At 52.9% G+C, this 24666-nt stretch overlaps 9 protein-coding genes across 9 annotated transcripts; 2 read left to right on the top strand and 7 right to left on the bottom strand.

Annotated features, from left to right (window-relative positions):
• Positions 1 to 231: 231 nt before the first annotated feature.
• On the top strand, positions 232 to 1293 carry QC763_505850 (uncharacterized protein; the record flags this gene model as incomplete). The annotated part of the gene is made up of 1 exon (XM_062913174.1): positions 232 to 1293. The coding sequence occupies one exon, from the start codon at positions 232 to 234 to the stop codon at positions 1291 to 1293; it is 1062 nt and encodes a 353-aa protein (XP_062764440.1).
• Positions 1294 to 2010: 717 nt separating this feature from the next.
• QC763_505840 (uncharacterized protein) lies at positions 2011 to 6924 on the bottom strand. Its single transcript, XM_062913173.1, has 8 exons — positions 6078 to 6924; positions 5739 to 5901; positions 5445 to 5612; positions 3867 to 5375; positions 3594 to 3712; positions 3463 to 3542; positions 3241 to 3400; positions 2011 to 3185 (listed from the first exon to the last, which is right to left on the bottom strand). The coding sequence occupies exons 1-8, from the start codon at positions 6143 to 6145 to the stop codon at positions 2771 to 2773; spliced, it is 2682 nt and encodes an 893-aa protein (XP_062764439.1). The 5' UTR covers positions 6146 to 6924; the 3' UTR covers positions 2011 to 2770.
• Positions 6925 to 7613: 689 nt separating this feature from the next.
• On the bottom strand, positions 7614 to 9398 carry QC763_505830 (uncharacterized protein). Its single transcript, XM_062913172.1, has 2 exons — positions 8612 to 9398; positions 7614 to 8546 (listed from the first exon to the last, which is right to left on the bottom strand). Exons 1-2 carry the CDS (start codon positions 8672 to 8674, stop codon positions 8394 to 8396), a joined length of 216 nt encoding a protein of 71 aa, XP_062764438.1. The 5' UTR covers positions 8675 to 9398; the 3' UTR covers positions 7614 to 8393.
• Positions 9399 to 10728: 1330 nt separating this feature from the next.
• On the bottom strand, positions 10729 to 12480 carry QC763_505820 (uncharacterized protein; the record flags this gene model as incomplete). Its single annotated transcript, XM_062913171.1, has 1 exon — positions 10729 to 12480. The coding sequence occupies one exon, from the start codon at positions 12478 to 12480 to the stop codon at positions 10729 to 10731; it is 1752 nt and encodes a 583-aa protein (XP_062764437.1).
• Positions 12481 to 13086: 606 nt separating this feature from the next.
• LPD1 (dihydrolipoamide dehydrogenase precursor) lies at positions 13087 to 15264 on the bottom strand (the record flags this gene model as incomplete). The annotated part of the gene is made up of 5 exons (XM_062913170.1): positions 13087 to 14074; positions 14133 to 14837; positions 14919 to 14998; positions 15067 to 15119; positions 15203 to 15264. 5 exons carry the CDS (start codon positions 15262 to 15264, stop codon positions 13457 to 13459), a joined length of 1518 nt encoding a protein of 505 aa, XP_062764436.1. The 3' UTR covers positions 13087 to 13456.
• An 857-nt stretch (positions 15265 to 16121) lies between these two features.
• Positions 16122 to 18854, bottom strand: SGD1 (suppressor of glycerol defect; the record flags this gene model as incomplete). Its single annotated transcript, XM_062913169.1, has 1 exon — positions 16122 to 18854. The coding sequence occupies one exon, from the start codon at positions 18852 to 18854 to the stop codon at positions 16122 to 16124; it is 2733 nt and encodes a 910-aa protein (XP_062764435.1).
• Positions 18855 to 19054: 200 nt separating this feature from the next.
• QC763_505790 (uncharacterized protein) lies at positions 19055 to 19998 on the top strand. Its single transcript, XM_062913168.1, has 3 exons — positions 19055 to 19306; positions 19361 to 19439; positions 19495 to 19998. Exons 1-3 carry the CDS (start codon positions 19280 to 19282, stop codon positions 19794 to 19796), a joined length of 408 nt encoding a protein of 135 aa, XP_062764434.1. The 5' UTR covers positions 19055 to 19279; the 3' UTR covers positions 19797 to 19998.
• A 1122-nt stretch (positions 19999 to 21120) lies between these two features.
• GBP2_2 (g-strand binding protein) lies at positions 21121 to 22396 on the bottom strand (the record flags this gene model as incomplete). The annotated part of the gene is made up of 4 exons (XM_062906194.1): positions 21121 to 21531; positions 21586 to 22037; positions 22091 to 22142; positions 22238 to 22396. 4 exons carry the CDS (start codon positions 22394 to 22396, stop codon positions 21250 to 21252), a joined length of 945 nt encoding a protein of 314 aa, XP_062764433.1. The 3' UTR covers positions 21121 to 21249.
• A 307-nt stretch (positions 22397 to 22703) lies between these two features.
• Positions 22704 to 23706, bottom strand: GBP2_1 (g-strand binding protein; the record flags this gene model as incomplete). The annotated part of the gene is made up of 3 exons (XM_062906193.1): positions 23525 to 23706; positions 22837 to 23164; positions 22704 to 22774 (listed from the first exon to the last, which is right to left on the bottom strand). Exons 2-3 carry the CDS (start codon positions 23042 to 23044, stop codon positions 22704 to 22706), a joined length of 279 nt encoding a protein of 92 aa, XP_062764432.1. The 5' UTR covers positions 23045 to 23164; positions 23525 to 23706.
• Between the last annotated feature and the right edge of the window lie 960 nt (positions 23707 to 24666).

The raw sequence follows: 24666 nt of genomic DNA, 5'->3' as shown, positions 1-24666 counted from the left end.
AGAAGCTTCTCGTGATAGTGGGTATGTCAAAGCTGGCAAGAAGCGCCCCACCAGCCCACCAAGCCCACCTAACGTCTGCCGGTGTCTTGGCTCCCATCAACGACACCTTTCAAGCTCACCACATGGGATGAGATGAAACATTTAAAATCATGAATCGTCAGGTTCTATGACTTTCAAGACTGCATATTTCTGAAACCATCAAACCCATCATAGAAGTTTGACACACACCAAATGATCACACATTCCCCGCTCACAGCTCATCTCACACTCACTTACACAATGGCTCACCTCCTGAACAACACCGCCATCTTCTCACCATCCGTCGCCCGCGCAGCCGCCTCCGCAGCCAAAGACTGGTCATACATCGACACCTGGCTCGCCCGCAAATTCCCCTCCAACCACCCCCCTCCACCATTCGAGCGCAATGCCGACACTCTCAAAGCCCTCTTGGCCCTCGCTGCTGCCAACGAAGCCGCAGACGAGGAGCGTGCTTTGCTTCTCCGTTTCGAGTCCGAGACCCTCGCCCAACTCCAAAAACACCAACCCAAAGACGACCTCCTCACCACAAGCCGTGAATCCATTCTCACGTCTCTCGAGGACTCACTCACCCGTGAAGGCTCAACAGCCCTAACCTCCCTCGCCCAACTCTCCCTCCAACTCAACTCCTCCTCCTCCCCCAACCCAGTCTCTTTAGCATCAGAGCTCTTGTCCCTCCAATCTCAACTGGCAGAGCTAGAACAAACCCTCGCCAGAATCGACGTCTTGACTTCGTACATCTCCTCCGAGTCAGAGGCGCTCTCAAAGTTATCATCCGAAATCGACGCCCGCCCTCGACCATCGTCGTCACATTCGGAAGAAGAAAACAATAATAAACTTGACGACAACAGTAACACAACCACCAAGAAAAGCGAGGGCTACCACCCCCATCCCTCGCTCGCAAAGTCAAACCTGGCTGCTCAGCGCCGGATCAAGACCCTTGCGGCCCGTGTTCAGGAACTGTCTGCGCATGCATCCCCCAATCCATCCGCTGATAGAGATCAGAGTGTAAGCATTCAGGAGATTCACGTCCAAGAGCAGGCGTATCTGGGGTTGTTGCAGCAGAAGAAGGAATTAGATGCCCAGCTGGCTGTGTTTGCTGGATTGCCACATGATATTGACGCTGCGAGGGAAGAGTTGGAGAATCTGAGGATTGAGTTGACGAGGGTGACGGAGAGGAGGGATAGTGTGTTTGAAGGGTTGGTGGAAAGAGAGACGCCAAAGAAGGGGAGGAGCGGAACAATTGGGAGGAGGTGATACGAGATTGGCATTATTGAATGCCTTTGTCGGCCAAAATTCAACTCTATTTCAACGTCTCATAACTATTCGACACTGCGACGACGACCCTCCATGTGCACCAAAATCCCATCATTCCTCATTGATTCTCAGATTTATGTGTCTCCCTTTCCATTCTCAGGTTTTTCTCCGCTTTTCCCTTCCGCAGCAACAGCCCCTGTGCCATTCTTGGCAGCTTTGCCATCTCCAGTGACATCCTTTACCACCTCGGCACTATTCCTCCCCCTGACGCTCCCAACTGATATCCCATTAGCACTCTTGACATTCTTTCCCACATCATCATTCTTCCCCTCTTTAACCCCATTTTTACCCCCTTCAATCTCCTTCCCATTACTATCCTTCACCGCCCACCTGATACTACCCCTCTCCTTACCCCCACTGGAACTAGCCGTACTCACCGTCCTCCTCCCGCCCTCCTCAACAACCCCATCAACACCATTATCCGTCTTGACCCCCTCACCACTCTTCCCAGCGTTAGTACTACTCGCAAGACTGCTCTTCCTCCCAACATCCCCCTCCTCTCCTCCATTACCACTCACAAGACTACCCTTCCTCGCCCCAGCCTCAACCTCCTCCTCCCCCTCTTCCCTCTCCTCCATCTCCTTCTCCTCCTTGATCCCCACGCCCGCCTCCCCAACCCCCTGACTGTAAAACTGACTCGCCTTCCTCCCGAGGTTATGCTGGTTGTAACTCCTCGTCGTAGCCCCTTGGCTCTGGCTCCTGACCGTCGGGTGGCGCGTCAGGCTCAAGCTCCTGCTTGAACTCCCTCCTCCTCCTCCGCCGCCGCTCTGAACAGCCGATTCACGCGTCCGGCTCTGATTCCGTGCTTGCTGTACAGGTATCGCATTCGGCGGCTGACGAGTCTGACTACGGGCTCGGGTCTGGCTTTGCGAGCGTTTGTAATCGTGTTTCTGTTCAATCGCTGTCCGACGATGACTGCGCTCTTCTTGACTAGCATCCGGTTGCTGTGATGATGGGGGTCTGGCGGGTTGGGTCACTTGGGACTGGGTTGTTTGCGTTGTTGGTAGATGGTCTAGAGATAGATTGTACCTGTTAGAAGAATATCATCACTTGAGCTTTGGTCACTGAATGTTTTTGTCTTCTTTTGTTGTGTGGCACTGAGCAAGCAAAAAGGCAGGACGGACCAAGTATAGGAGGGGACCAAAAAAAAAAAAAAAAAAAAAAAGCCAAACCAAGGCATGCATGATATAAAGTAAACAAAACGAGGCCAACTTTGCTATGCAATAAAAAAACAATAAACCCCAAAACCAAAAAATCATGTAAATCAAGCACCAAGCAGTCAAAGCCATCAACCAAACTCGCGCGCTCGCCTGCTCGCTTCAGAACAAAGTTGACAACCAAAAATGGGTTCCAAAAGGACAGGCAGGTAGTGCTGGGTGTTGATGCGGGGCAAACAACTTGCAACAAGAGATTCGGATCAGGGGTTCCGCTTGCCTCGCCCAGCCACCCCAAACCTCCCCAGCTGTCTCCCTAGTCCAGTCCTGGTCTTTGGCGGCGGTTCCGGTTTCGATGGTGCCGAGTTCGCGTTATTCGTTCCGCCGGCCGGAGAGTCCCTACCGCCCCCTCCTGCATTCCGAGGAGGGCCTGTCCCGCCGCCTTCTCTTCCTGTCGCCGGCTTCATGTCCCCGGTTCCATCGCCCCCACCTATCCTAAGATCTCCTACTCCAAACGGAGAATCATCCGTGTCTGCGCCCAGCCTTTGTAGACGCCTTGCCCTTTCTTGCACCGTCCGGAACTTCTCCAAGAGCTCAGCCCAACGGATGATGCCTTCTTCCCGGCCCTTCAATCGGTTGGGGCGATCAAATGAGGGCACCGACGGTGTTGTTGCGTTGCTGCAAACATCATGTTAGTAAGTGATACTGTCAACAGGCATGAGGTGGGACGTACGGTCTCGGCGCAATATGCAGATACCCAATGGAACTAACACTGTTCAACCGGTTTTTGAGAGCCGCAAAGGCCGATGATTGCGGAAGAAGCATAAGAAGGCCATACAAGCACTTGTACAGATGCGGGTATTTCTCTGGCTCCAAAAGCTGGAGACGAAGGTCTGTTTGGGCAAACTGTCAGCACCATTTACCATTCCACACGCTGAGGGAAGATCAGACATACATGTAAAGACCGGCGACTCCAGGAGCTGCACCAACTTGTCAATCTGAATGAGGATGTTGACTGTCATTTCAAGCTCGGCACTGTTGTAAGGTTAGTAGACACACTTTCACTGCGCAGAGGGAGAAGCATACAAGATTTGTAAGAGGTTATATGCCTGCTCATACGCCTGCGCCAATAGACAAAGCGAGAACGTTGCCACAGCGTTATAGCACCACGATCGAAAGAGCGCCACGAAGAATGTTTGTCCATCCTGTAGTCATAGTTAGTAGCTTCTCGACGCATTCAACAAATTCGGCACAAACCTTCGTCTCCAGATTCCTCAACCGCTTCCTCAGTTCTGCCAACTCTGGTGCCGTGATCAAGTTGTTGTTCAAGTTCTGGACCATGATACTAGCAAACTCCACATCCTCTTCCTTCTCGATACAGTCCGCAAGCGTCCGGTATATCCGTTCCGCGCTGAGGCTGGTACAAAGCTGGCGAATTATCAGGTTTCCTCTTGTCTCGAGCAGCTTCCGGTCCGTTGAGAACAGCTGCAGCAAGTTTACCATAAAATTGGTGAAATAGTCGTCTTCGCTATTCCTTGATATCTGTGAAAGTAGTTGCAAATCTTTGGTGACGACTGCTTCGGCTGGGTCAGAGAGTGTCTTGAGAAGTGCAGGGAAGGTGCCATCGTTAAACGCCAGCACTTTTCTGGGTGCTTTGCGGTGCAACATGATGAGCCACGTGAGGGCAGCGACACGGGTGGCTTCGTGGTCGTTCAAAAACAGCAGGGTTAGTGAGTTTACCGCAGCGGCATAATCAAGATCTGCTTGTGGTTGCAAAGCGCCAGACGTGCCCGGGGTTGGAGTCCGTGGAAGAGGCTTGCCCGTGGCCGGGGTGGGACTTCGTATCTCAAGCTCTCTCGAGCTGGAAAGGGATGCCCGGGCGCTTGTGGTTCCGTCCTGGCGATCGCCGTGCGGCATCCTAGACAGCTGGTGCGGAATGGTTGCGAGCTCAGCATCGTCAGAGAGTGAGACGACATAGTCCATCAGTGACGTGTTGACCCTGGCGGCAGCCTGGCGAATTGACTCAACCCCACTGGCCATTGCTGGCAAGAGATGAGCTAGAATCTTGGGAGTAAACGGGAGTACCTCCTCCGGGCAGATGTCAAGAAATTCGACAATCCAGCGGAGCGACTCCAGCAGTCCGTCTTCTTCTGGATTCGGGGTGAGATTAGCAGTCTTTTGGCGACCGTTGTCGAAGGGCGGCTTACCCAGCGGTGAGTCAAGTGTGGCAGTCAGAATCTCCAGAATCGCCTTGTGGTTGATCTGCACGTCTTGGCCTGGAACCCAGTCATCCTCGCTATCCAGCTCATCGTCGTCGGCTGCCGTTTCGGAATCCACCTCGTCGCCTTCTTCGAGAGTGGGGCGTATGCTCCCGCTCTCAACCGAGTCCTCTCTTTTCCGTTTGCCTTCGCCCTTTGACTTTTTGCTCTCGGCGATCCCCTTCTTGATGCGGGCGATCCTCTTGATCTCGTTGAGGAACTTGTCCAAGCAGCCCTGCGTCGCCACGTGAACGTCCCGGTTGGGGTCACTCAGAAATCGCAACAGGCCTCCGAGAAATTCAGGCAGGAAAGTGACAAGCTCCAGGTCTGGAATAGAGTCCAGGAGAATAATCCAGCCCACAAGAAAGGTCCGTGTGAAAGGGTTGATGGCATAAATGCGGTCACGAAGAAGTGGTATAAACCTCTTCAGGGAGAAGGCCGTTGGCAGTTCATTCGTGTCATCCAGAACGCCCTTATCGTCCTCTTGGTATGGCGGCGGCTGCTCCAAGACGGAAACGTAGGTTGCTGCTGATTCTGAGACGATATCTTTGATGAGACGATCGAGCAACTCGGCACCGTTCTTGACTGACAGTTCCGAGTCGGCACCAAGCTAGAGGTGTCGAGAGAGAAAGTGAGACAATGGTATGCGGGAAAAAGGAGAACAAGTGAGACTGCCTACCTTGCAGAGGGCATCGAAGATGTGGTTGAAATAGATGAGGATTTCGCCCTTTGCGACCTTGGCAATGTTATACATGGCCTCGCAGGCATAGTATCGGACTCGTGCATCCTGGTCTGTGAAGCAGGCTAGGACCGGTGGCACAATGACCTCAAGGTATCTGGCGAGTTCCTGTTCGTAGCAAACCGAAGGACGGTCACGGGTAAGCAAGAGGTCGGTAGCACGTAGGTGTCATGCCACCCAAATGGGGTGACGGTAGGGGAAGATCAGAGAAGAGGAGGGAAGACAAGAACATACAGAACCCAAGGCAATGGCAGCAGCGGCCAGGCCGATCAGCCCACCGTTGCGGGCATGGGGCTGGTGGACAGCGTAGGCATAGTCGTTGCACAGCTGGTCGAGAATGGCCTCAATTCTGGCGTTATCCTGTTTGGCAACTACCTCGCGAATGACGCGCTCAAGACTGTGTGAGAGTTTGATGTAAGTTACATTCATCCTTTGTCATAAGAAGGAAGCCATTATCGAATCAGGGGCAAAGTGGAGGGGAAAGGGGCTGTTTGCCTGCAGCCTGGGCGGGCCCGGGTATGCAGCTGTCTATGCAATGTGATGTAGATATGAAAAAAAAAAAAAAAAACATACTCGAGAGCGCCAACCTTGCGCTTATCATAGAGCTTGTCGTTCAGGGCGCGCTGGATGGTGGGGTCCATCACGCCGGTTCTCGAAGACGGGATTCCTTTGGGGCCTGGCTACTCGGGCATGCTGTTGTAGGGAGATGAACCAGGAGCGGGGCTTTGACGAGAAGGCTCCCCGACTCACGTGGTGAACACGGGAGCACAACTCGGATGGTCTGCCCGGAGTCCGGATCCGAATGGGAAGCTTGGTCTGCCGAGACGGACCTGTTGTGTGGTTGACGAATTCGGCGTCTTCCGAGCCGAGCCTCGATGACGGAATGCGTTCACTCTGAGTGCTTCCCGCTCCTGACGTGGGGTAACTTTGACCGTTACTGGAGACTGAGATTGGGCTTTGATGAGTGTCGAACAGAGCGGTTTGGTCTGTCGGGGTATCAGGCAATACTACTACACCGGACTCCTTTCTATTCGAAATGTGGAATATGCCGACAAGATAGCGAGATGGACAGATGGGCGATACAGAGGTGCGGTCGGTGTAAGTTGGTTGCTGGAGGTGGATGGTGGGAGGCTCGACGGGGATGCTGCCCGCGAGTGCTGCTTCAACGGGTTCGAGGGGCGGGGAGTGGAGGCTGTGGTTTCCCAAGAGGGTTAAAGGTGACAGTCGTGGTGGACAGGGATTCACCTGCAATCGTTTGGCGGGGTTGATGGGGTTAGGCAGTCTTTCGCACTGTGCCCATCCTTCACTTGTGTAAGGAGCTCTTAACACAGTTTCTGTCAACCATCTGCCCTTCAATCTTGGTACTCGCCGTCGCTGCAGTGCAGCGCTACATGAGGTCGGCGAGCAGCGAGGACCTCACACGTGAGGTGTTTGTTTTGTCTACTCGGTTTCCAAACAAACTGTCTGTTGCTTCAGTGAACAGTAGCTTTACTGTTGTGGAACGATGCCCGCCTCTGATGATTTGGTTGGAAGGCTTTCCCATCCCACGTCTGAGGACATACTCGACCACCACCAACCACTGACAACCTATCTTCTCCTTGTTTAGGGCACGTGTCATTCCTTGACTTGGGACATGATTGCTTCTCCTGCTCTTGAACTAGGCCACCACCATACGCTGATTGATAGCTAGAAGATCCGCTACGCAACTACCCATGGCACCAGTATCACGAGTCTTTTATATATGCATATCTACCTTGTATTCAGTTCTGTTTCTCATGGCATATTCCACTGGTGTAGCCTTCCACTGCACGAGTTGGCACTCAGAGATCGGATCGTCCCCTGAACAACTCGCTGGTTCAACGATGCACTGTGTGCCTGGCACATTGCTGTGCTATGGTTGGCCTCGGACACAGCATCTGATGCCGAGCTCTTGGGCATGTGGAAGGGGCGCTGGACTGGCTGTAGTGGTATCACCCTCGCTCTGCTTCTGTGCATTCTTGTATAAGCCAAGGGTCGATGGCTTGCTCATCGGTCCTCAGTTGTTCCACCCTGTGTTGTACTCCAGGGCTGGATGTACGCCATTTCCATGTGTCGGGTGTCATCTTGCGGCTTACCAAAAGAAGCCTGACCCCTTCTTCGAGTCTACTGTAACCTCTCGTTACAACACTCCAGTACTTTCTCCTCTTCAACGAGCACATAGAGAAGCTATCGGGCACGCGTTGTGTTCATCATTTGCTTCTTTGCCTCCTCCAACGACATGGGGCGTGAAGAGACATGGCTGACAGGGGGGTCAGTCGGCAGAAAAGAAGCAACGACACGCTGTGAGCTTGACCTATCATCCACCAGCTGTACCCGTCATGGCCACGTTGTTAAGACATCATACTTATCCAGCCAAGTCAGCCAGCCAGCCTCTTCATGGGCGAGAAAATGTCTCATGCCGTTCGAGTTTCATGGTTGTCAGCAACATATCTAGTTCGGACGAGCATGAGGCCGCCCAAGGGAGGCTGACGCTCCGAACATTCCACGAGGAATCAGCCATACAGATACTCCTAAAGAATGCCTCGGCTCCGGGGTAGCCACGCAACGAAAGCTCCCTCCAAGTGGGGGTGGTTGATACCAGCTGTCAATGTAGATGTGTGTGGTGCAAATTTCCATAGCCATAAACCTGTTCCAGCAACTAAAACTCTTACACATCGGAAACGTAAGATCATCTTGCAGAGATCTTATCTACTTTCACATCAACATGCATACCATTCCCTGTCAGGAGACGTTAACAGCATGTTCGGAGTAGCAGCAACCTTGAATTCTTCAGTATTCTAGCCCATCATGTTTTTTCACCAACCCCTTGTCATGTCTCATGACATTCTTCCCAATACCCCCTCCATCGACCTATGTCCTCCAATTTGAGGAACTACTCCCCTTGCTACCACTCCCCTCACTCTTGCCATCCTTGCTGCTGCTTCCATCTTTCTTGCCCGATGGTGATTCGCCGCCCTGCTTGCTTTGCCGCACCGTGGTTGCTGCCCGTCTGGCGAAGGGGTCCTGTTGTTGGACATGGTGAGCATCTACATGACATCGAGTGAAATGGGGAAGAGGCTACCACCCACCTTGTCACCTCTTGCTGCTCGGATCCGCTCGGCTGCGGCTTCGTCCATCTTTCTCTTACCCATCTTTAGAACTTTGCGGAATCGTAATGAGGAAGTGAGATAAAGAAAAATGGTGATGCTGATTTGAAAAGGAGAAAAGGCTGGCTGTATGTAGGTAGGCGGGTGTGTAAGGTGGGTAGGATGATGATGATGATGATGATGTAGCAGTGATTAGGACTTCCGGCGTTGAGAGTGTCAATTGAACTGCTAGCACAGTCTCGTTGTATGTAGTAGGTAAGAACCGTAGGTATAATAAAACTCACAAGCTTGCTTGCTCAAGAAAATCCTTCAAACCTGACAGAGAAGGAGGGAGGGAGGAAGGGCACAAAGATATATCCCCCATTCATACAGGGTACCACGACTGACCAAATTCCTCGGTCACATTGCTTTTTTTAATATACTTCTTCTTCCTCAGCAGTAGCAGTGAGTTGCAACGATCGCAATGGTCATCTGAGTAGGTAAGTGGCATGGTGTGTGTGCCCGGGTGTGTGTGTGTGTGTGTGTGTGTGTGTGTGTGTGTGTGGTCTTGGACTATCAAAATCGGTTTGCCTTCGGGGATAGTGGCTAATGAAAAACTGGGGGCAAGCATAAACAATCGGAGACGCCCGCAAAAACAAGTGGGATAAAGCCTATGCACGACACGACATGGGGACACTGGCGGAAGGCTGCCGGCATCGATCCATCGAGAAGCAACCATCGACAAGCAAAGTGAAACCCATGTCTTGTCCTGACGTATCTAGCCAATTTCTTTTGTGTTTTCTCAACTATCTCAAAAGAAAACATAAACTAGGGCCCCGGCATGGCCCAACATGGTACCACTTCTTACACTTGAGACTGCTTGGCTTACGAGGTTTGTTGGTGAGAAGCGAGAGGCGGGGGAGACCGAGATGCGGTTGTAACCAGGGTAGTTAGTGCCCTCCGCTATCACTCACACCCATGCTTACACTCGTTTCTCCCCAGTCCCGCGGGGAGGATCTTAGGTAAAAAGACAGGGTAGACTGTCTGTGACGTGCATTCTTCAAGTCTTGTATTTCCGGATTGCTGGGAGCACACTTCCCTCTCACCCCCCAGCTCGCAAACTCGACCCAGATGCGAAACATCTTATGACAATCTGTTCATTGGTGTTGCTTCTTTTGGTCAGTTAGTTTATTAGGTGCCTGCCCAGGCCGTGTTCGTAAACCTGACGAGAGCACAATGTCGGCAGCCGGTTCGACCTCGACCACGCTCCCCGACTCATCAGTTGGCTTTAATGATGGGAACGAAAACATGCAGCAAGGCCCACGGCACCAGAACCGGAGAATCTCATTCGTTCAACCAGAAAAATAAAGAAAAAAAGCAAACAAAAGAGTGGAGTATTAATCACCAGAGACCGAAGCTACGGTAGCTGTCCTAGAGGAGCAAAGGAAACCAGCGCCCCCCTTCAGCAGCTCTTCCTCCATCAATTTCTTAAATCTCGGTGAACCATGATGAAACAGCCAAATGAGAGCGAGCCAGGGCACTCGACCACCGCCAACCACGCCATTACCTGACAGCTTGCCTCGCCAACTTGCGCGCAAGAATTGGGGTACGGGTCATGATGTCGGAATCTCAAGTACCAGGGTAGGATTGGGTTCTGCGGATCTTGGTCCGTGTCCCTTGGAGCTACTGCATTATCTGCATGCAAGAGGCGGCAAGATGGGGGGCTGATCCAGGGCCCTGGCTCGTTTTCTGTAACCCAAGAATCCCCCCCCATCAACCCCCCATCACAGTAGTCCCTTGGCTATCACGCACTGTGAGCGGCGACCTAAAGGACCTCGGCGATCTCATTATAAAAGGATGGCTCCTCGTTGGCTTGCAGAAGGAAGAGTCTCGTGACTATTCCTTGATCTTGGTTCGAATCACGCAAGAGATCTAACGGTGGGCCAAAAAGGACTGCCTCATGTCCCCTCACTCTTCACACACCTATCCAAGAGGAATCAAAAGTCCTAGTCTATAGAATAAGGTCAACTTTTGAGGGTTATCACTACAGCTAACCTTCCAGCCATATACAACCTCACACTCCTTCCCACACCTCATCCCTTTCTACTCATCTTCCCCCCTTAGTGATGATGATGATGATGATGCCCCTCCACCCTCCCCTCCCCAATCATAACCCCCTGACACTTCTTCAAAATAGCCGCCTGCCTCGCCACCTCCCCCAACCTCCCAATCACCTCCTTGTTCCCATCCACAAACCCAAAGAGCGCATACGGAATCCCGACCTCATCGCAAAACTCCTGCACCAACCTCTGCGTCTTCCTCAGGTTATGCCTCGGAATCCTCGGAAACAAATGGTGAATCGCCTGAAACTGCAGACCACCGTGAAAGAAGTCCAGCCAGGTCGGGCAATCCACATCCATCGTCGTCCGCAGCATCTTTTGCGGGAAACTCTCATCCACCCCCAAATCAGCCGTCGACATGGCGAAGTGGCTCAGCGTGATCTGCACATGCAGCGGGCAAGTCACCATGTGGCTGACCATCACGAACCAGAACCTGTTCCAACCGCCATCGACGGACTTGTACAGCAGCTCGTACCCAAACCAATACCAGAAAAAGACCTGTCCAGCAAACTCGAACCAGCGGTGCCAGGCCGCCACCCCCTTTTTCGGCCCCTGCCCGAGGATCAGATACTCCATCGACAACCGGTAGAGGTTGAACCTCCCAAAGAGCATGATGACATAATACAAGTTGTGCTGCATCGAAATGAAGAACTTGGCAGCAGCATCGTACGGCATGATCCGTTCGTAGTACGTCGACCTCAGACTCGCCAAAAAACGGTGGGAAATAGCAAAAAACGGCATGTGCTCGATGTCGGGGTCGTGCTCCGGCGAATTTGTCACAATATGGTGGACGTTATGACTGCGTTTCCACCATCCCAACGACAGCCCTCCCAAGAAATCCGCAATGATGATCCCGATAATGGTATCAACCTGAAAATTGTGCGTAATCCCCATGTGGCCGGCGTCATGGGCGGAAAAGACAAGCTGATGCCAGAAAACACCAAGGAAGAAAGCGCTGGGGATGTACCACTTCCACTTGAGGAACAGCAGCATCAGGCCAAAAAAAGTGATGTACCGGGAGCATTCGATGGCGTAGGCGTAATAGTTGCAGTCATACAACCCATCAGCCTTGATGCGGTCGTGGAGCTTGCGGTACTTCTCGACGATGACCTCTTGGGTATCCTGGTCAACAGCCGGGTATTTGTCCAGGTCAAGCTTGATCTCCTTGCGTGTGAGGATGTCGAGGTGGGCCATGCCGTCGAGAGGTAGACTCCCATCACCATGAGACTCCTCTAGCGACGATGCCGAGGTTATCGACGCAGCACTCGACCCCATTGATTCCTTCACCTGTCTCTTCCGCAAAGCACTACCGTCAACATCAAACACTGGCGAGGGTGGTCTAGACTCCAGCTCGCTCGACGGTGTGTCTGCCGTTATCGTCACCGCCGGAGCCGACAGCCGTCCAGAATCATCCTCTTCCACCTCCATTGCCCCATCCTCAAGCCGTTTCCTATATTTACCACCTTGAATAGGCGGCAAGAAATTATTCCACCTTCCTTCGATCCTTCCAACGCGATACTTGTTCATCATCGCCCTCGCCTCAGGGGAATGAAGCCCATTGACCTCATCCGTAGCATCCCTCCCCACCATGTGCTTCATCGCCTTGTCACCACCAGGGTGAAACTGCATAAAGGCATCGACCTTGAGAACATGTCCGTCCACGATAACCATGTGCCTCCCGTCAGCAATCTGAGCCTCGATCTCCCGGCGGCTCATCAGCGGGTAGGTGCGTTCCTTGGTTAATTTCGCCATGGTTGCCGGCGTGGTCGTGTAGTGAGTGATAGAGGGAGTCCCTTGTCAAACAAACAATTGAGAGCTGGGCTCCTCAAGGCTTGTAAAGTAAAAATCCGGCGTCGTCTCTCTTCAAAAAATAGCCATATCCGGTGGTGTGAGGCAAGGGGGTGTAGTTGGTACTGGTGCATCCACGTTTTCCTGATCGTCGTCTTGTCCCAACAATAACAACAACAATAACACCAACTCCAAATACCTTCAAACCCCTTTCAATCCAGCTCAAATCCTCCAATTGATCTGGAGTGGATTCAGATCATTCGTCGTTCATGCGTAGGTTGCTCGTGGGTGGCCTACAAGGACAAAAGAATGAGATAAGAGAAAGGGGAGAGGTTTCTATATCGAATGGCGTGTCGTTCGAATTCCCACTGGCGACTCCTGAAAGATGGATGAAATCGGACCAGTGAGATCCCCCGTGTACCCCCCACTTTCCACATGTGGTACGATCGTCGGCCTCCTCCTCTCTTCCTGCCAAGGAAAATGACAACACACCGTGAACTTTGACATGCATATCTGAAAGGGTTAGGGTTGCTTGGTTGCTTCAATATATAAGACGAACGAACAAGTCAATGCCACTATTTATCATGCTGCATAAGACTTCAACCCCCTTGACGTATTCTGTGGTCATTATAGTACCATCATACAGGAAATCAACCTTCTATGTTTTGACGCTAGATAAACCATAGACCTCATGAACCTTTCCCATCCAACCTGCCGTTGCTCTAAAAACAAAATTGCTCCTCATGCTGCTCAAGCTTTTCTCTCTTCTCGGCACCACGAAACAAAACAGCGGCCAGGGATAAATTATAAATACTGCTTTCAAATGCCTTTACCATCCCGGCTGAGTCCATTCACCAATGCCTGAAATGAGGAAAACACAACTACAGTACAGATACACAAGAAAACCTCCTCCTTTCCAGCACCCTAAGCTTTGTCTTATTTAGAAATGGATGGCCTTGGCGTGGGTGGCCATGGCAGCCTCCTTGAAGGCCTCAGAAAGAGTAGGGTGGGCGTGGCAAGTGCGCGCAATATCCTCGCTGGAAGCACCATACTCGAGCGCAAGAGTGCCCTCAGCAATCATCTCACCAGCGTTGGGGCCGATGATGTGGATGCCGAGAAGGCGGTCGGTCTCAGGGTCGGCGAGAATCTTGACGAACCCCTCAGTGTCGAGGTTGGTCTTGGCACGGGAGTTGGCGCTGAAGGGGAAAGTGCCGACGCGGTAGGGGATGTCGGCCTTCTTGAGGTCCTGCTCAGACTGACCAACCCACGCAACCTCGGGGAAGGTGTACATGACGGAGGGAATGCAGCCGTAGTTGACGTGGCCGTAGCCCTTCTTGATGTACTCGACAACAGCAACAGCCTCCTCCTCAGCCTTGTGCGCAAGCATGGGGCCGAAGGTGGCGTCGCCGACGCAGCGAATGTGGGGGATCTTGGTGCGGTACTCGGCGTCGATAATGACACGGCCGCGCTCATCGAGCTCGAGGCCGATGTTCTCAAGGCCAAGACCGCCGGTATAGGGGCGACGACCAATAGCAACAAGGACGACGTCAGCATCGAGCTATAATCAAAGTCAGCATACCGACCTAGTCAGCTTCAAAGTCACAATCAAAACATACCGTCTCCTCCTTGCCGCCCTTGGCAGCCTCGGTCTGAACCTTGACCTCATCACCAGTCTTCTCGCCGGAAAGGACCTTGGTACCGGTCTTGAAGGTGATGCCCTGCTTCTTCAGGATCTTCTGGATGCCCTTGGCAACCTCGGTGTCCATACCGGGACCGCCGATCTGGTCGAGGTACTCGACAACGGTGACCTTGGAGCCCAGGCGAGACCAGACGGAGGCCATCTCGAGACCAATGATACCACCACCAATGACGACGAGCTTCTCGGGGACCTTCTCGAGGGCAATGGCGCCAGTGCTGCTGATGACGGTCTGCTCGTCAATCGTGAGGCCGGGGAAGGGGGTAACCTCGGAACCGGTGGCGATGAGGATGTTCTTGCCAGTGACGCTGGTCTCGCCGCCGTCGTTGAGCTCGACCTTGACGGTGTGCTCATCCTGGAAGCTGCCGGTACCCTTGATATACTCGACGCCGTTCTTCTTGAGCAGGAACTCGACACCCTTGGTGAGACCAGTGACGGATGTCTCCTTGGCCTTCATGAGCTGTTGGAGGTTGAGCTTGACATCACCGACCTCGATACCACGGTGTTTTGTGTCGTGGAGGATCTGGTGGTACAGATGTGAGTTGTTAAGGAGCGATTTTGATGGGATGCATCCGACGTTGAGGCAGGTTCCGCCGAGTGTTCCGCGCTTCTCGATGCATGCGACCTGTGAGTGGGAAGGGAGTACATGTTAGCCGCTGTCCCGCATGATCCAGTGCCGAGCTGTGTGTATCGTCTGCCAACGCACCTTCATGCCCTCCTGGCCGGCCTTGATGGCGGCAACATAGCCAGCAACACCACCACCGATGATGACAAGATCCTTCTCCTCTGCGCAACTTGTCAGCGCCACTCGGGACCATACCGGGATTCCTGGGTTTGTGGGTGTCGGTACTGACCAGACTGGGAAGCATAAGTCCTGGACCATCTGCTCGCAAGGGCAATTGGGGAGCTACAGATGCGAGAGATCAGCAACAGCGCAGAAAGGGTACCGGTGTCGTCATGGGCGGCTGGCTGGCTGGCTGGCTGGCTTACCCTGATGGCTTGAGGGCGGACCTGACAGCGGTCCGGCCGAGTAGTAATCTCTGTGACAGCATCTTGGATTGTGCTAACTTGGGAAATCAAAGGAGAAGGACGGAAAAAGTAAGGATGCGCTGGATCGTGGAGGGTGTGAAGGCGGTTGTTTGTTCGAGTGCGACAACCTGGAAGCGGGATTAGACAGGGCGTCGCAGATGGGAGTTGTTGGGAATTGGCGGCGGCATTCATGAAAAAATGTCCCCAGCTTATTCCGCCCCGGTCACCACCTCCGTCCAACCGTCGGGTCACACCTGCTCCCCCCAGGGCTCCAGGGTTCCATGAGGCCTGTGGGCCCCCCTCTCAGCCCGGAAATCGGATTGGCCCCAGGGTTCTCGCGAGACTTGGCCCAGCCGGGAGCACGCTAATTTTTAGGTTTCCACCCCCCGAAGCGTCCTGTCAGTTGTCAAATCCTCCACAAAGCCGCCAGTTCCCGCCCGCCCAAATCCCGCAACAAGTGCCACCCTCGTTAGACGTGCAGCCACATGACCGCTAACATTCTTCGCGGCATCCTGGCTCGGGTCTAAATATCCTGTCGTCGAGAAGCGACGGCCGTGAGGCGAAGCGTTTCATAATCAACATGGAGCGACCTGGCTCAACGTCACCCAATTGAACGTAGAATGCTTAATCATAGACATTCGAAAGCGGCACGGAGATGCTCGATGACAACATCTTGCCCCGGAGCTTTATCGACCGAATTGATAGCAGAGTTGCAATGAGTTCCTCGCTTGGCTTATAAACATCTCAATACCCCCGAGAATAGCCACTCATACCCTGGTTAACCACTGGTAACATATGTGTTTCCGAGGCCGATGGCCGCTGGTTTGGCATTATTGATTTTTCTATCCTGGTATTCAACACCTCATGAACAGGTCAAAAATTACAACAACTCTTCGGCTGCTACGACGGCTTGTAGTGCCGCCTCTGCCATCTTGCACCCTCCCCTCACCAACTTTGTCTCCTTTTTGCTTGCAGTCAGATCCGTCTTTCTCGTGACCTTCTTCAAAAAGTGCTGCAACTGAATGGCAAATTCAGGGGCAGTGTTGACAGCCGCAAACACCTTCGTGATAACCTCTTCCCCAGGCTTCTCACCTGTCTGGCACTCCAGCAGCAGCGTGTTGAGCATGATCTCCATCCAGTTTCGTGTCCTCTTTTGCAGATAGGCGAGATTCAGCCGCCTAATGGCGATCAAGCTCATATGCCCACTCGCAATCAATGAACCCACCATCTTGGCCGTGTTGATTAACCTTTGGGTGCTGAACTCTTCCTCGAGCTCTTCCTCTTCCAGCTCCTCGTCCTCTTCCACAAAGCCAGTTTCACCCATCCTGCCAAACATCTTCCAGAGGCAAGTCTGGAATGACCACTTCACCTCACGCATGTTCTCGCAAACCTTTCTGGCGATGAGAGTGTAGTAAGGGTTGTAGTGCTTCTCAGCGCCAACGCATTTGGTGATCACAGTCGTGATCTCCCTTTGGCGTTCCTTGTTGAGGCGGAGTTTGAGAATCCTGATATAGGCGTCTTGGACGTCGAGAGCTGACAAGATGGTGACAAAGATGGACCGCCGGACCTCGGTATTCATACCTTGCTCTCTGGCCAGTTCCAAAAGATCGGGACCTTCTTCAAAGTCATCTAGCACGATGCTTTCGTCGTCACTGTCGTCATCTTCTCGCTCTTCAGTGGCTGGCTTTTCTTTGGCATCCTTCTTATCCTTGGATTTGCCTGCCCAGCTGGCACCAACCAACCACCATTTTCCAGTCTTGTCAGCGTCTCGGATATCTTGCAGCCCGATGCGTAATGGTTCCATTGCCTTCAGTTTCCTTGCCTTGAGCTGACCCAGTGTCTTCTTCATTTTGGCGGTATGCTCCGAAACAATAGCTGACGCACCGGCTCCAGCCTTGAGCTTGTTATTTTTGAGATCTGTGATGGTCTCAATCATGAACTTGGTCCTAACGGTCAGGTTCTTTTCGCCATGCTTCGCCACGGCTCCTGGAATCAACGTGACAATGTCTTTGAGAGCCATTGGGTCGTCCGTGCGGAGGGTAGTACCACACATCCGCACAATTCGAAGCAGTAGTTCAGCATTCAGCTCAGAAAGGTTATCCAGAAGGGTACGAATGTAGTCGAATATCAAGCCTGGGCCGATCAGCTGGAAGTTGTACAGCTGTGAGACGAATGTTATCAGGTTTGATGTTTGCTTCGGTACATCTGGCCCACCAAGTGCGGCCTCCTGAGCTTCCTCGTAGTACTTGTCGTAGCGCTCTACCACCTCCTGGATCAATTGCGCTCCAAAGTCCGTTCCAAACACTTTGTAGGCTGCAGAGGCAAAGCCGGCCGAGAGAATAAGGAGTGTGTCTGGCAAGCTTGTGGGATCACACACTTGAATAAGGAGTAAATCAACGAGGGCGGATGTGACGTGCTGTCGAGCGTTGTCTCTGTAAAGCTTCTCAATTTCGCCGAGAATGGTCAAAAGGTTCGCTTCAGTAATCCTGTTGACAAGGCCTTGTGTCTGCCGACGAACTCGGGCCTCCAGCTCTGATTCCGAACCTGTGGCTTTGCGTAGTGATGGAGGGACATATTTTGCCGTCTGCCCTGTTGTTGGAGCAACATAGGGGTTTTCGCGGACTTTTTTTGCAGGTGGTTCTTCCATATCCTCATCCTCTGATCCAAAGTCATCGAATCCGTCCTCCTCACCCTCATCGCTTCCTTCTTCGTCTTCTTCACCATCCAAACCATCTCCTTCACAACCGAAACCATCCATATCCTCATCCATATCATCCATGTCCTCGTCGCTATCCCCATCCTCGCTCTCGTCAAAGTCTGGTTGTGCTCGCTTTTTCTGCGTCGATGCAGCGGCAGCAGCCTCAGCCTTCCTCCTCTTCTGAGCCAGCCACTCATCTGCCTCGGCCTTGCGCTTCCGCTTGTCTGAGCCCCCATCTTCCAGATTTCCATCTAACTCTCCCAAAAGTTCACCCAGACCGTCATCGATGAATGACTGTGGCAGCTTCTTCTTGCCCTTCATCCCTAGTTTCTTTTCCAGAGCTGCAATCTCGGCATCATCCTCGGCGAATTTATCCTTCAGCGTCTTGGAGAGCTTCTTATTTGTTGGTGGTGGGGTATCTTCGTCCTCCTCGTCCTCCTCCTCATCTTCATCTTCATCGTCCTCTTGCGAATCTTCGTCGTCGTGGTGCTCCCCGTCATCACCCATGTCCTCGTCCGAGTCCTCATTTAGGATGCCATCTGACAGCTCATCGTCTTCATCATCGAAACCCCCAAAGTCATCTTCATCCTCCTCGTCAGAGTCTGGCTCAGGCCTTTTATTATTCTTCAGTGCGGATTTCGGTTCGGCTTTCGCAGGCGCCGCGGGAGACTTCTTCGGGGGTTGAGATTTTGACGATGATGGCTGATTTCGCTGAGGCGCGGGCGCTTGGCGATTCCGAATCGCATCTGATCTTCCAGTCCTTTTGCCCTGTCGCTCCGCCTTGCGCTGCTCCTTTCTCGACGTAACTGTCGTGCGATTGTCTCGTCGTTTATGGTTATCTGATGCGCCCAGTTCCTTGAGAAGATGCGGCGGCAGCGCTGGCCGCTTAATGGTGCCCTGTCCACGAGGAGCCATCTTTTATCGAACAAAATTGGTGTCTCAGAGTATCGTGGGTGGGCTAACCGGCTTTGCGCTCTGTATTCCGTTGATTCCTGAAACTCCCCCAAAGTCTTGAACTTTTTCTTATCGATAACCGCAGCGCACCGTCCTAAGATGTCAAGTGGGGCCCACTAAATCAAACCGCGCCCACTTTTGACTTCACTGCGCTAACTTTTGGGGACCCCACAGTATCAGCCTGGGCAATCCCGCCAGTCTCCATCAACGGGCAACGACAACGTACTGGCGGGGCTATCACACACCCACACTCACACTACAACCCCAAGTAACATCTCTATTTTCAGTCATCGCACACTTGACTCGCGAGCGTGTTGAGAGGAACGGGTCTCATAAACACACAACCATCTCTCACCAGGGCACTCACCCCCAACCCACCACCCAAAATGAGTAAACACCTATCCCAAGACGAGGTAAACCCCCTTCCTCCCCCCTTATCTCACCTCCCACACACTGACACTCCATAGTTCTTCACCGCCCTCACAGCCCTCTTCACAACCCAAAAACAATCCCAAAAGGGCACCATCCTCCTCACCCAAAAACGCTGTTCGTTACCCTCCCCCCTTCCCAACCTCATCACCCCCCTAACAAACTCCCCCAGACTCCTACGACGAATCAGCAAAAGAAACCCTATCAGAACAAGAACATGAAGAAACCCTCACCACCGCCCCCCTCCTCCAAGCCCCAATCCTAATCCGCGCCTCCAACTCCAAGTCAAAAGAGGCCCGCAACGAGGGCAAAAAACTCAAGCTCTCCACCATCGTCCAGCCCGACGACCTCGACTCCTTCTACGCCCGGTACGCCGACGTCTGCAAGGCGGGCATGAGCGGGCTCAAGCCGAGGGACAGGACCAAGCGCAAGGCCAAGGAGAAGGCGAGGAGGAAGATGAAGACTCAGGCGTAGAAGAAAAGTGTGCCCTATTGTGCTGTATCTAAATCAGTCTGAGCCAGCCAGCCAGCGGAGAGCTGAAAAAAAAAAAGATATCCATGTGTTGGGGATTATTAAACAGCTTAATTTGATAACTGGGATATATAGATTACCTGGTCACATCTCTGCTTTGATGAAGAGGATATGGACGGACCCGATGGGTTAGTCACAATGGCGTAAACATTCCATTCCTGAATCCAACCACCCGTGGTGGACTTCGATTTAAATTGTTTGTTTGGAAGGTCGCAAAAGACATTGTCAGATGTATCCCCGCTCTCCCGCCCAACGTGGTTGCCTCTAACAACCGTCCTTGAAGTGACAAATACTGCGTTGACAAGCTGCAGCCAACTGCAGAAACACACGTCCAATATACATATGAGGACAATAACGGGTTCCAAAAAAAATGAGTTTGTATTCAAATCGGTGGCAAAATGTCCCGAGATGTACCATGTATGCCGGGCTTGCTTTGCCCCTAAAATGAAGCCCACAACGTCAGACGCATATATCTCCCAATTACCGAAGAATTCATAAAACCAACGCAGCCGGGGGGTATCGATTTTCCAAAACACAAAGCACCTTCAACTCCCATTTCCTTTCATAAGGATATCGTGATCCACAACCTTTTTATAACGGTGGATGGGCCGAACAGAGTTGCGGTATTGCAGGCCATATGAACTGGGGGCCATCCATCATCTCGCCAACGCCATCACAATCAGCCAGGACCCAAAGCATACCAAAAACGCCAGCACCAATGACAGCACCAGTATCATGCTCTGACGACGGCCGATCCTACACTTTTTCCACATGCAAACTCACCACACGCTCTTCAAGTCCGCGAACCATGGCTGACCAGCCCGCTCCTACGCATCGCACACACCCTTACCAACAAGCCTATCGTTGCCCGGCGCCCTTCCTTCGAACGCCGCCATCAACGGGATAATCAGATGCTATTCGCTGTACATTCTAGGGGTTTAAAAGCCGTCCGATTTCCATTTTCCGCGGCGCCAAGAGAACGGACAGTCCCAATCGAGCAAAAACACTGCGCACCAAAAATTTTTGCGTTGCTGAGACCCGAGTGTTGAAGACTAAAAAGTCGAGTCTGTAAACCACCTCTTTTCATTCCTCCTGACATAAACTACCGAATCCTCCACCTCCCCATTAGAAAAAGAAACAAAACGCAATACAAACAATCTGCTGAGGGTGAGGAATGTCGTCAGTGTTGTGTCGAACCGAGGTGCTATTGAATGCTCTGGGCCCATGTCGACGGGAATAAGCGACGAGATCATGTAAACGAATCGAAGAGCGGAAGTGATATCTTGTGGCAGCTTTGACTCATCCAATAACGTTGATGACTGTATTTGTCGACAGTGGCTGTTGACGATCCAATGGCTGAGTTCGATTCGAGCACAAACAAGTGTTCATGCTTGGTTTACATGATCTGGTCCTGAGTCAATCCACCATGGTCGGTGTCCATGGCGTCACCACCACCCTGGTTCAAGTACTTGACGTAGCTCAGACCCAGAGGCCGGCCGCCGTACTGATATCCTTGAAACTTGTTGATGGCGGTTTCGGCGGTGTCGGCATTGTCGAAGCGAACAACACCGCTGCCACGCGAGCGGCCACTAGGCTCGTACTGAATCTCGGCCTGCTCAACCTTGCCGATAGTCGAGAACAACTCAACGAGATCGTCATTGCTTGTAGACCAAGGAAGCTAGGGTATTGTTAGAAACCATCAATGGGCATCGGGGGTGAAAAGGACACTCACGTTGCGAACGTAGATAATCTCGTTCTTCTCAGTGCCGGCGGTGGCGTTGTCAGTAAAAGGGTTCGGAGGGACAGAGCCATCGCCCCCTGGAGGACCACCGAAGCTGGGGCCGCCAGGACCACCACCAGGACCGCCGCCATAGCCTCCACGACCATAACCGCCGCCGCCAAAACCACCGCGACCGCCGAAGCCTCCACGGCCGCCGAAGCCACCGCCGAAGCCACCGCGACCGCCGAAGCCACCGCGGCCACCGTAACCGCCAGCACCCATACCAGCATTGGCGAAACGGTCCTCCCTAACCTCAATTACGCGACCTTGCCAGTCATAGCCGTTGAATTGCTGAATAGCGTTTCTCGCATCGTCGGGGGACTCGAATACAACAATACCAGAACCCTTGGGGCGACCGTCGGGGCCGAGATGAACATCGGCGCGAATAACCCCACCAGTTCGTGCTGCAGTTGCACTTGTTAGACTCCTCACACATCAGTCGCATCAGGTTACTTACCGGACTGCCGGAACAGATCCTTCAGGTCTTGCCAACCAATGTTGAACGGCAGCTACAAAGGTTGTCAGCATCATATTGCCACGTTGGCAATGAAGAACCGGAATGGGGAGATATGACAAACGTTGGACACGAAGATTTGACGAGCACCACCCGGGGGCCCGCCTCCTGGAGCTCCACCTCCCATGCCGGGGTTAAATCCTCCTCCGTACGGAGCACCACCGCCAGGGCCAACAGGGCCACCGAAACCACCGCGGGCACCTCCTCCAGGAGGACCGAAGCGAGGTTCGGCCTCACGATCCTATCCATTGTTAGCGTCACAGAATGGCTCCGCTCGTTGCCGGGTCCGGGTACTTGCCTCGCGGACATACACCAGTCGCCCCATTAGGTTCTGATTGCTGAGCGTCGCAACGGCATTCTGAGCCTGCTCCCTAGTGGCGTATTCCACAATTCTATGACAGTCACAAGGTTAGCACTTTGTTCTCGGATTGACCGGTGTGCATGAAGAAACTTACCCGCATCCCTAAATATCGTCGTGGACAGCGTCCCAACCCGTCAACCCAACCGTCCATCAAATAACCAAACAGAATAGGAACCACAAAGGAACCAGCCAAAATCACTTGTGAAAGCCCACCTTCGACATTCCATTGGGAAGAAGCAATACGTCGGCATAGAGAACCTCACCGGCTGTGAGAGGTCACGTTAGTCTCTTCCTCCATTCATTCCTTTCCCAAGTGCCATCCACTCACCCTGCCTCATAAAATCCTTGAGGTGGTGCCACTTGACGTCGTAAGACAGGTTGCCGACATAGACGCGGCGGTCCTGCTGCGACGACTCTCGAATGTTATTCATGACGTTTTCGCGGTGAACGGCACGATCTTCGAACGATCTATGAGGAGCTCCGTTATTGTTGTATCCTTGTCCTGATCCTCCAGCGGATGCGCCCTGTCCAGTCATGGGCGAACGGCTTCTTCTCCGATGACGACTCCGTGAGCGGTCACGGGGCGAATATGACCGACGGGTACCGTTATTCGGACTGCGGGAACGTCCACGTCTGGGAGAGCGCGACCTCTCACGCTGGTCACAATGTCAGTATGTAACCATGTCATGTGACTCGCCAGTATATGTCTTTGTCTCTGGCACGCCTAAAGCGGGGGAGCGCTGTGATGATCCTCCAGCACCTAATCATCAGTGATCATGGCATTGGACTTTCAACACAAAGAACCCACAGGTCTCAAACTCATCAGGCCGAAGAGCTCGAAAGCGCAAACACCAAACCACATATCTGACTGACGCCAGGTGGATGGGATGAGAGTCAGGTCTGACTACCAGTCACACCATTCCTCCGAGAGCTTGCGGCTATAAGAGATAGCCGCCGGTCTCATCAAGACGACGAAGAACAGAGTGCACAGGCCAAGAATCAGGGCAGATACTTACAGGGCGATAGGTATCACCGGAGTCAGCTAGAGAGAGAAAGAGAAGGTTAGAAATCGGTCAGAAACGAGATGTTGGAAGAAGCCAGTTAAGGTAGGGTTGGTGATAGGTGGGGAAAGAAGAAAAGGAAGTGAAGTGATTGAGGGATGGCAATTTGAAGGAATGGTAGGTAGCACTTGAGGGGGGGTGCGGCGGGGGGGGGGTGGTAGTGAGAGAATCCGAGGATTGTGGATCAGGATGGGAAAGACATGCAGGCTGGCTGAGAGGGGAGGGGGGGTTGATTGTGAAGGTACATGTATGTATGTACGGGCGGATGGGTGTATGTGGGTGGTATGTCGAAGACCAGGCAGTGCAGGTAGGAAAACTGCAAGACACTGCAGCAGCGAGGGGCCCTTGTGAGTGGTAGAGCGAGCGAGCAAGGCTCGAGGACCAACCTGCACCGACTGCCACAGACTGGCCCTGTGGAAATCGACCAAAAAACGCCGACTGGGCAGGTCCTGGAGATTTGGGGGTTACAAGCGGCAGTAACACGTCACTGAGGCATCTGGGATAATGCCCACGATCGAGGTGTTCCGGCCTGGAGTAGTCCGCCCATCCCAGAACCGCCCGGTGCGTGTGGATGGACAGAGATATGTCCTGATGTCTTGCTGGGGGTGTGTATATGCAAGACTCGGGACGGGGATGGGATGAGGGGGAGGGGGGAACGGAGCGGAGGGGAAGAGGCAGGCATCTTCGGGAGGAGGCTCAATGAGGACGCGACTTGCGCACGCCCACCTGGAGGGCCAGAATGGAAGCTGACAGGGCGAACAGCGGGGAGAGAGTGTTCAGTCTCTTCGTGTGTCTGGCTGGCTGTCTGGCTGGTTGACCGCCCGAATGGGCTGGCTGATTGGGAAGAGGGGGGAATACCTATACCGATGGTATCCAGGGAGAGGAATGCAATTGATGTCGTACTTACCCATGGTGATAATTGGAAAATCGAAATTTTCTGTCGACTTAGCCGCTTGACGGAGGGAAATTTCGGCGACGCGACGATTGGGTGCGGAAAGGGCAGGTGTCTGTCACTGCAGGACTTTGGGATGGTTGCTGTTTGGCGGACAGCAGCTGAGGCCAAGGTACGGCGCGACGTTCGCGCAACGGGCCACCGA

The sequence above is a fragment of the Podospora pseudopauciseta genome, assembly GCF_035222475.1.
Source record: "Podospora pseudopauciseta strain CBS 411.78 chromosome 5 map unlocalized CBS411.78m_5.2, whole genome shotgun sequence".
Taxonomy (NCBI): Eukaryota; Fungi; Ascomycota; class Sordariomycetes; order Sordariales; family Podosporaceae; genus Podospora; species Podospora pseudopauciseta.
The sequence above is the reverse complement of the archived record's forward strand: the minus strand, read 5'-3'. Positions and strand labels throughout refer to the sequence as shown.

Coding starts and splice junctions, on each gene's coding strand:
- QC763_505840 (XM_062913173.1), bottom strand. CDS start 6,145: ATGGACCCCACCATCCAGCGCGCCCTGAACGACAAGCTCTATGATAAG. Junction 5,376..5,444: donor TCTTCGATGCCCTCTGCAAG/GTAGGCAGTCTC, acceptor CGACACCTCTAG/CTTGGTGCCGACTCGGAACT. Junction 3,186..3,240: donor CTGCATATTGCGCCGAGACC/GTACGTCCCACC, acceptor TGATGTTTGCAG/CAACGCAACAACACCGTCGG.
- QC763_505830 (XM_062913172.1), bottom strand. CDS start 8,674: ATGGGTAAGAGAAAGATGGACGAAGCCGCAGCCGAGCGGATCCGAGCA. Junction 8,547..8,611: donor GAGCAGCAAGAGGTGACAAG/GTGGGTGGTAGC, acceptor GTCCAACAACAG/GACCCCTTCGCCAGACGGGC.
- QC763_505790 (XM_062913168.1), top strand. CDS start 19,280: ATGAGTAAACACCTATCCCAAGACGAG. Junction 19,307..19,360: donor AACACCTATCCCAAGACGAG/GTAAACCCCCTT, acceptor GACACTCCATAG/TTCTTCACCGCCCTCACAGC. Junction 19,440..19,494: donor CCTCCTCACCCAAAAACGCT/GTTCGTTACCCT, acceptor AAACTCCCCCAG/ACTCCTACGACGAATCAGCA.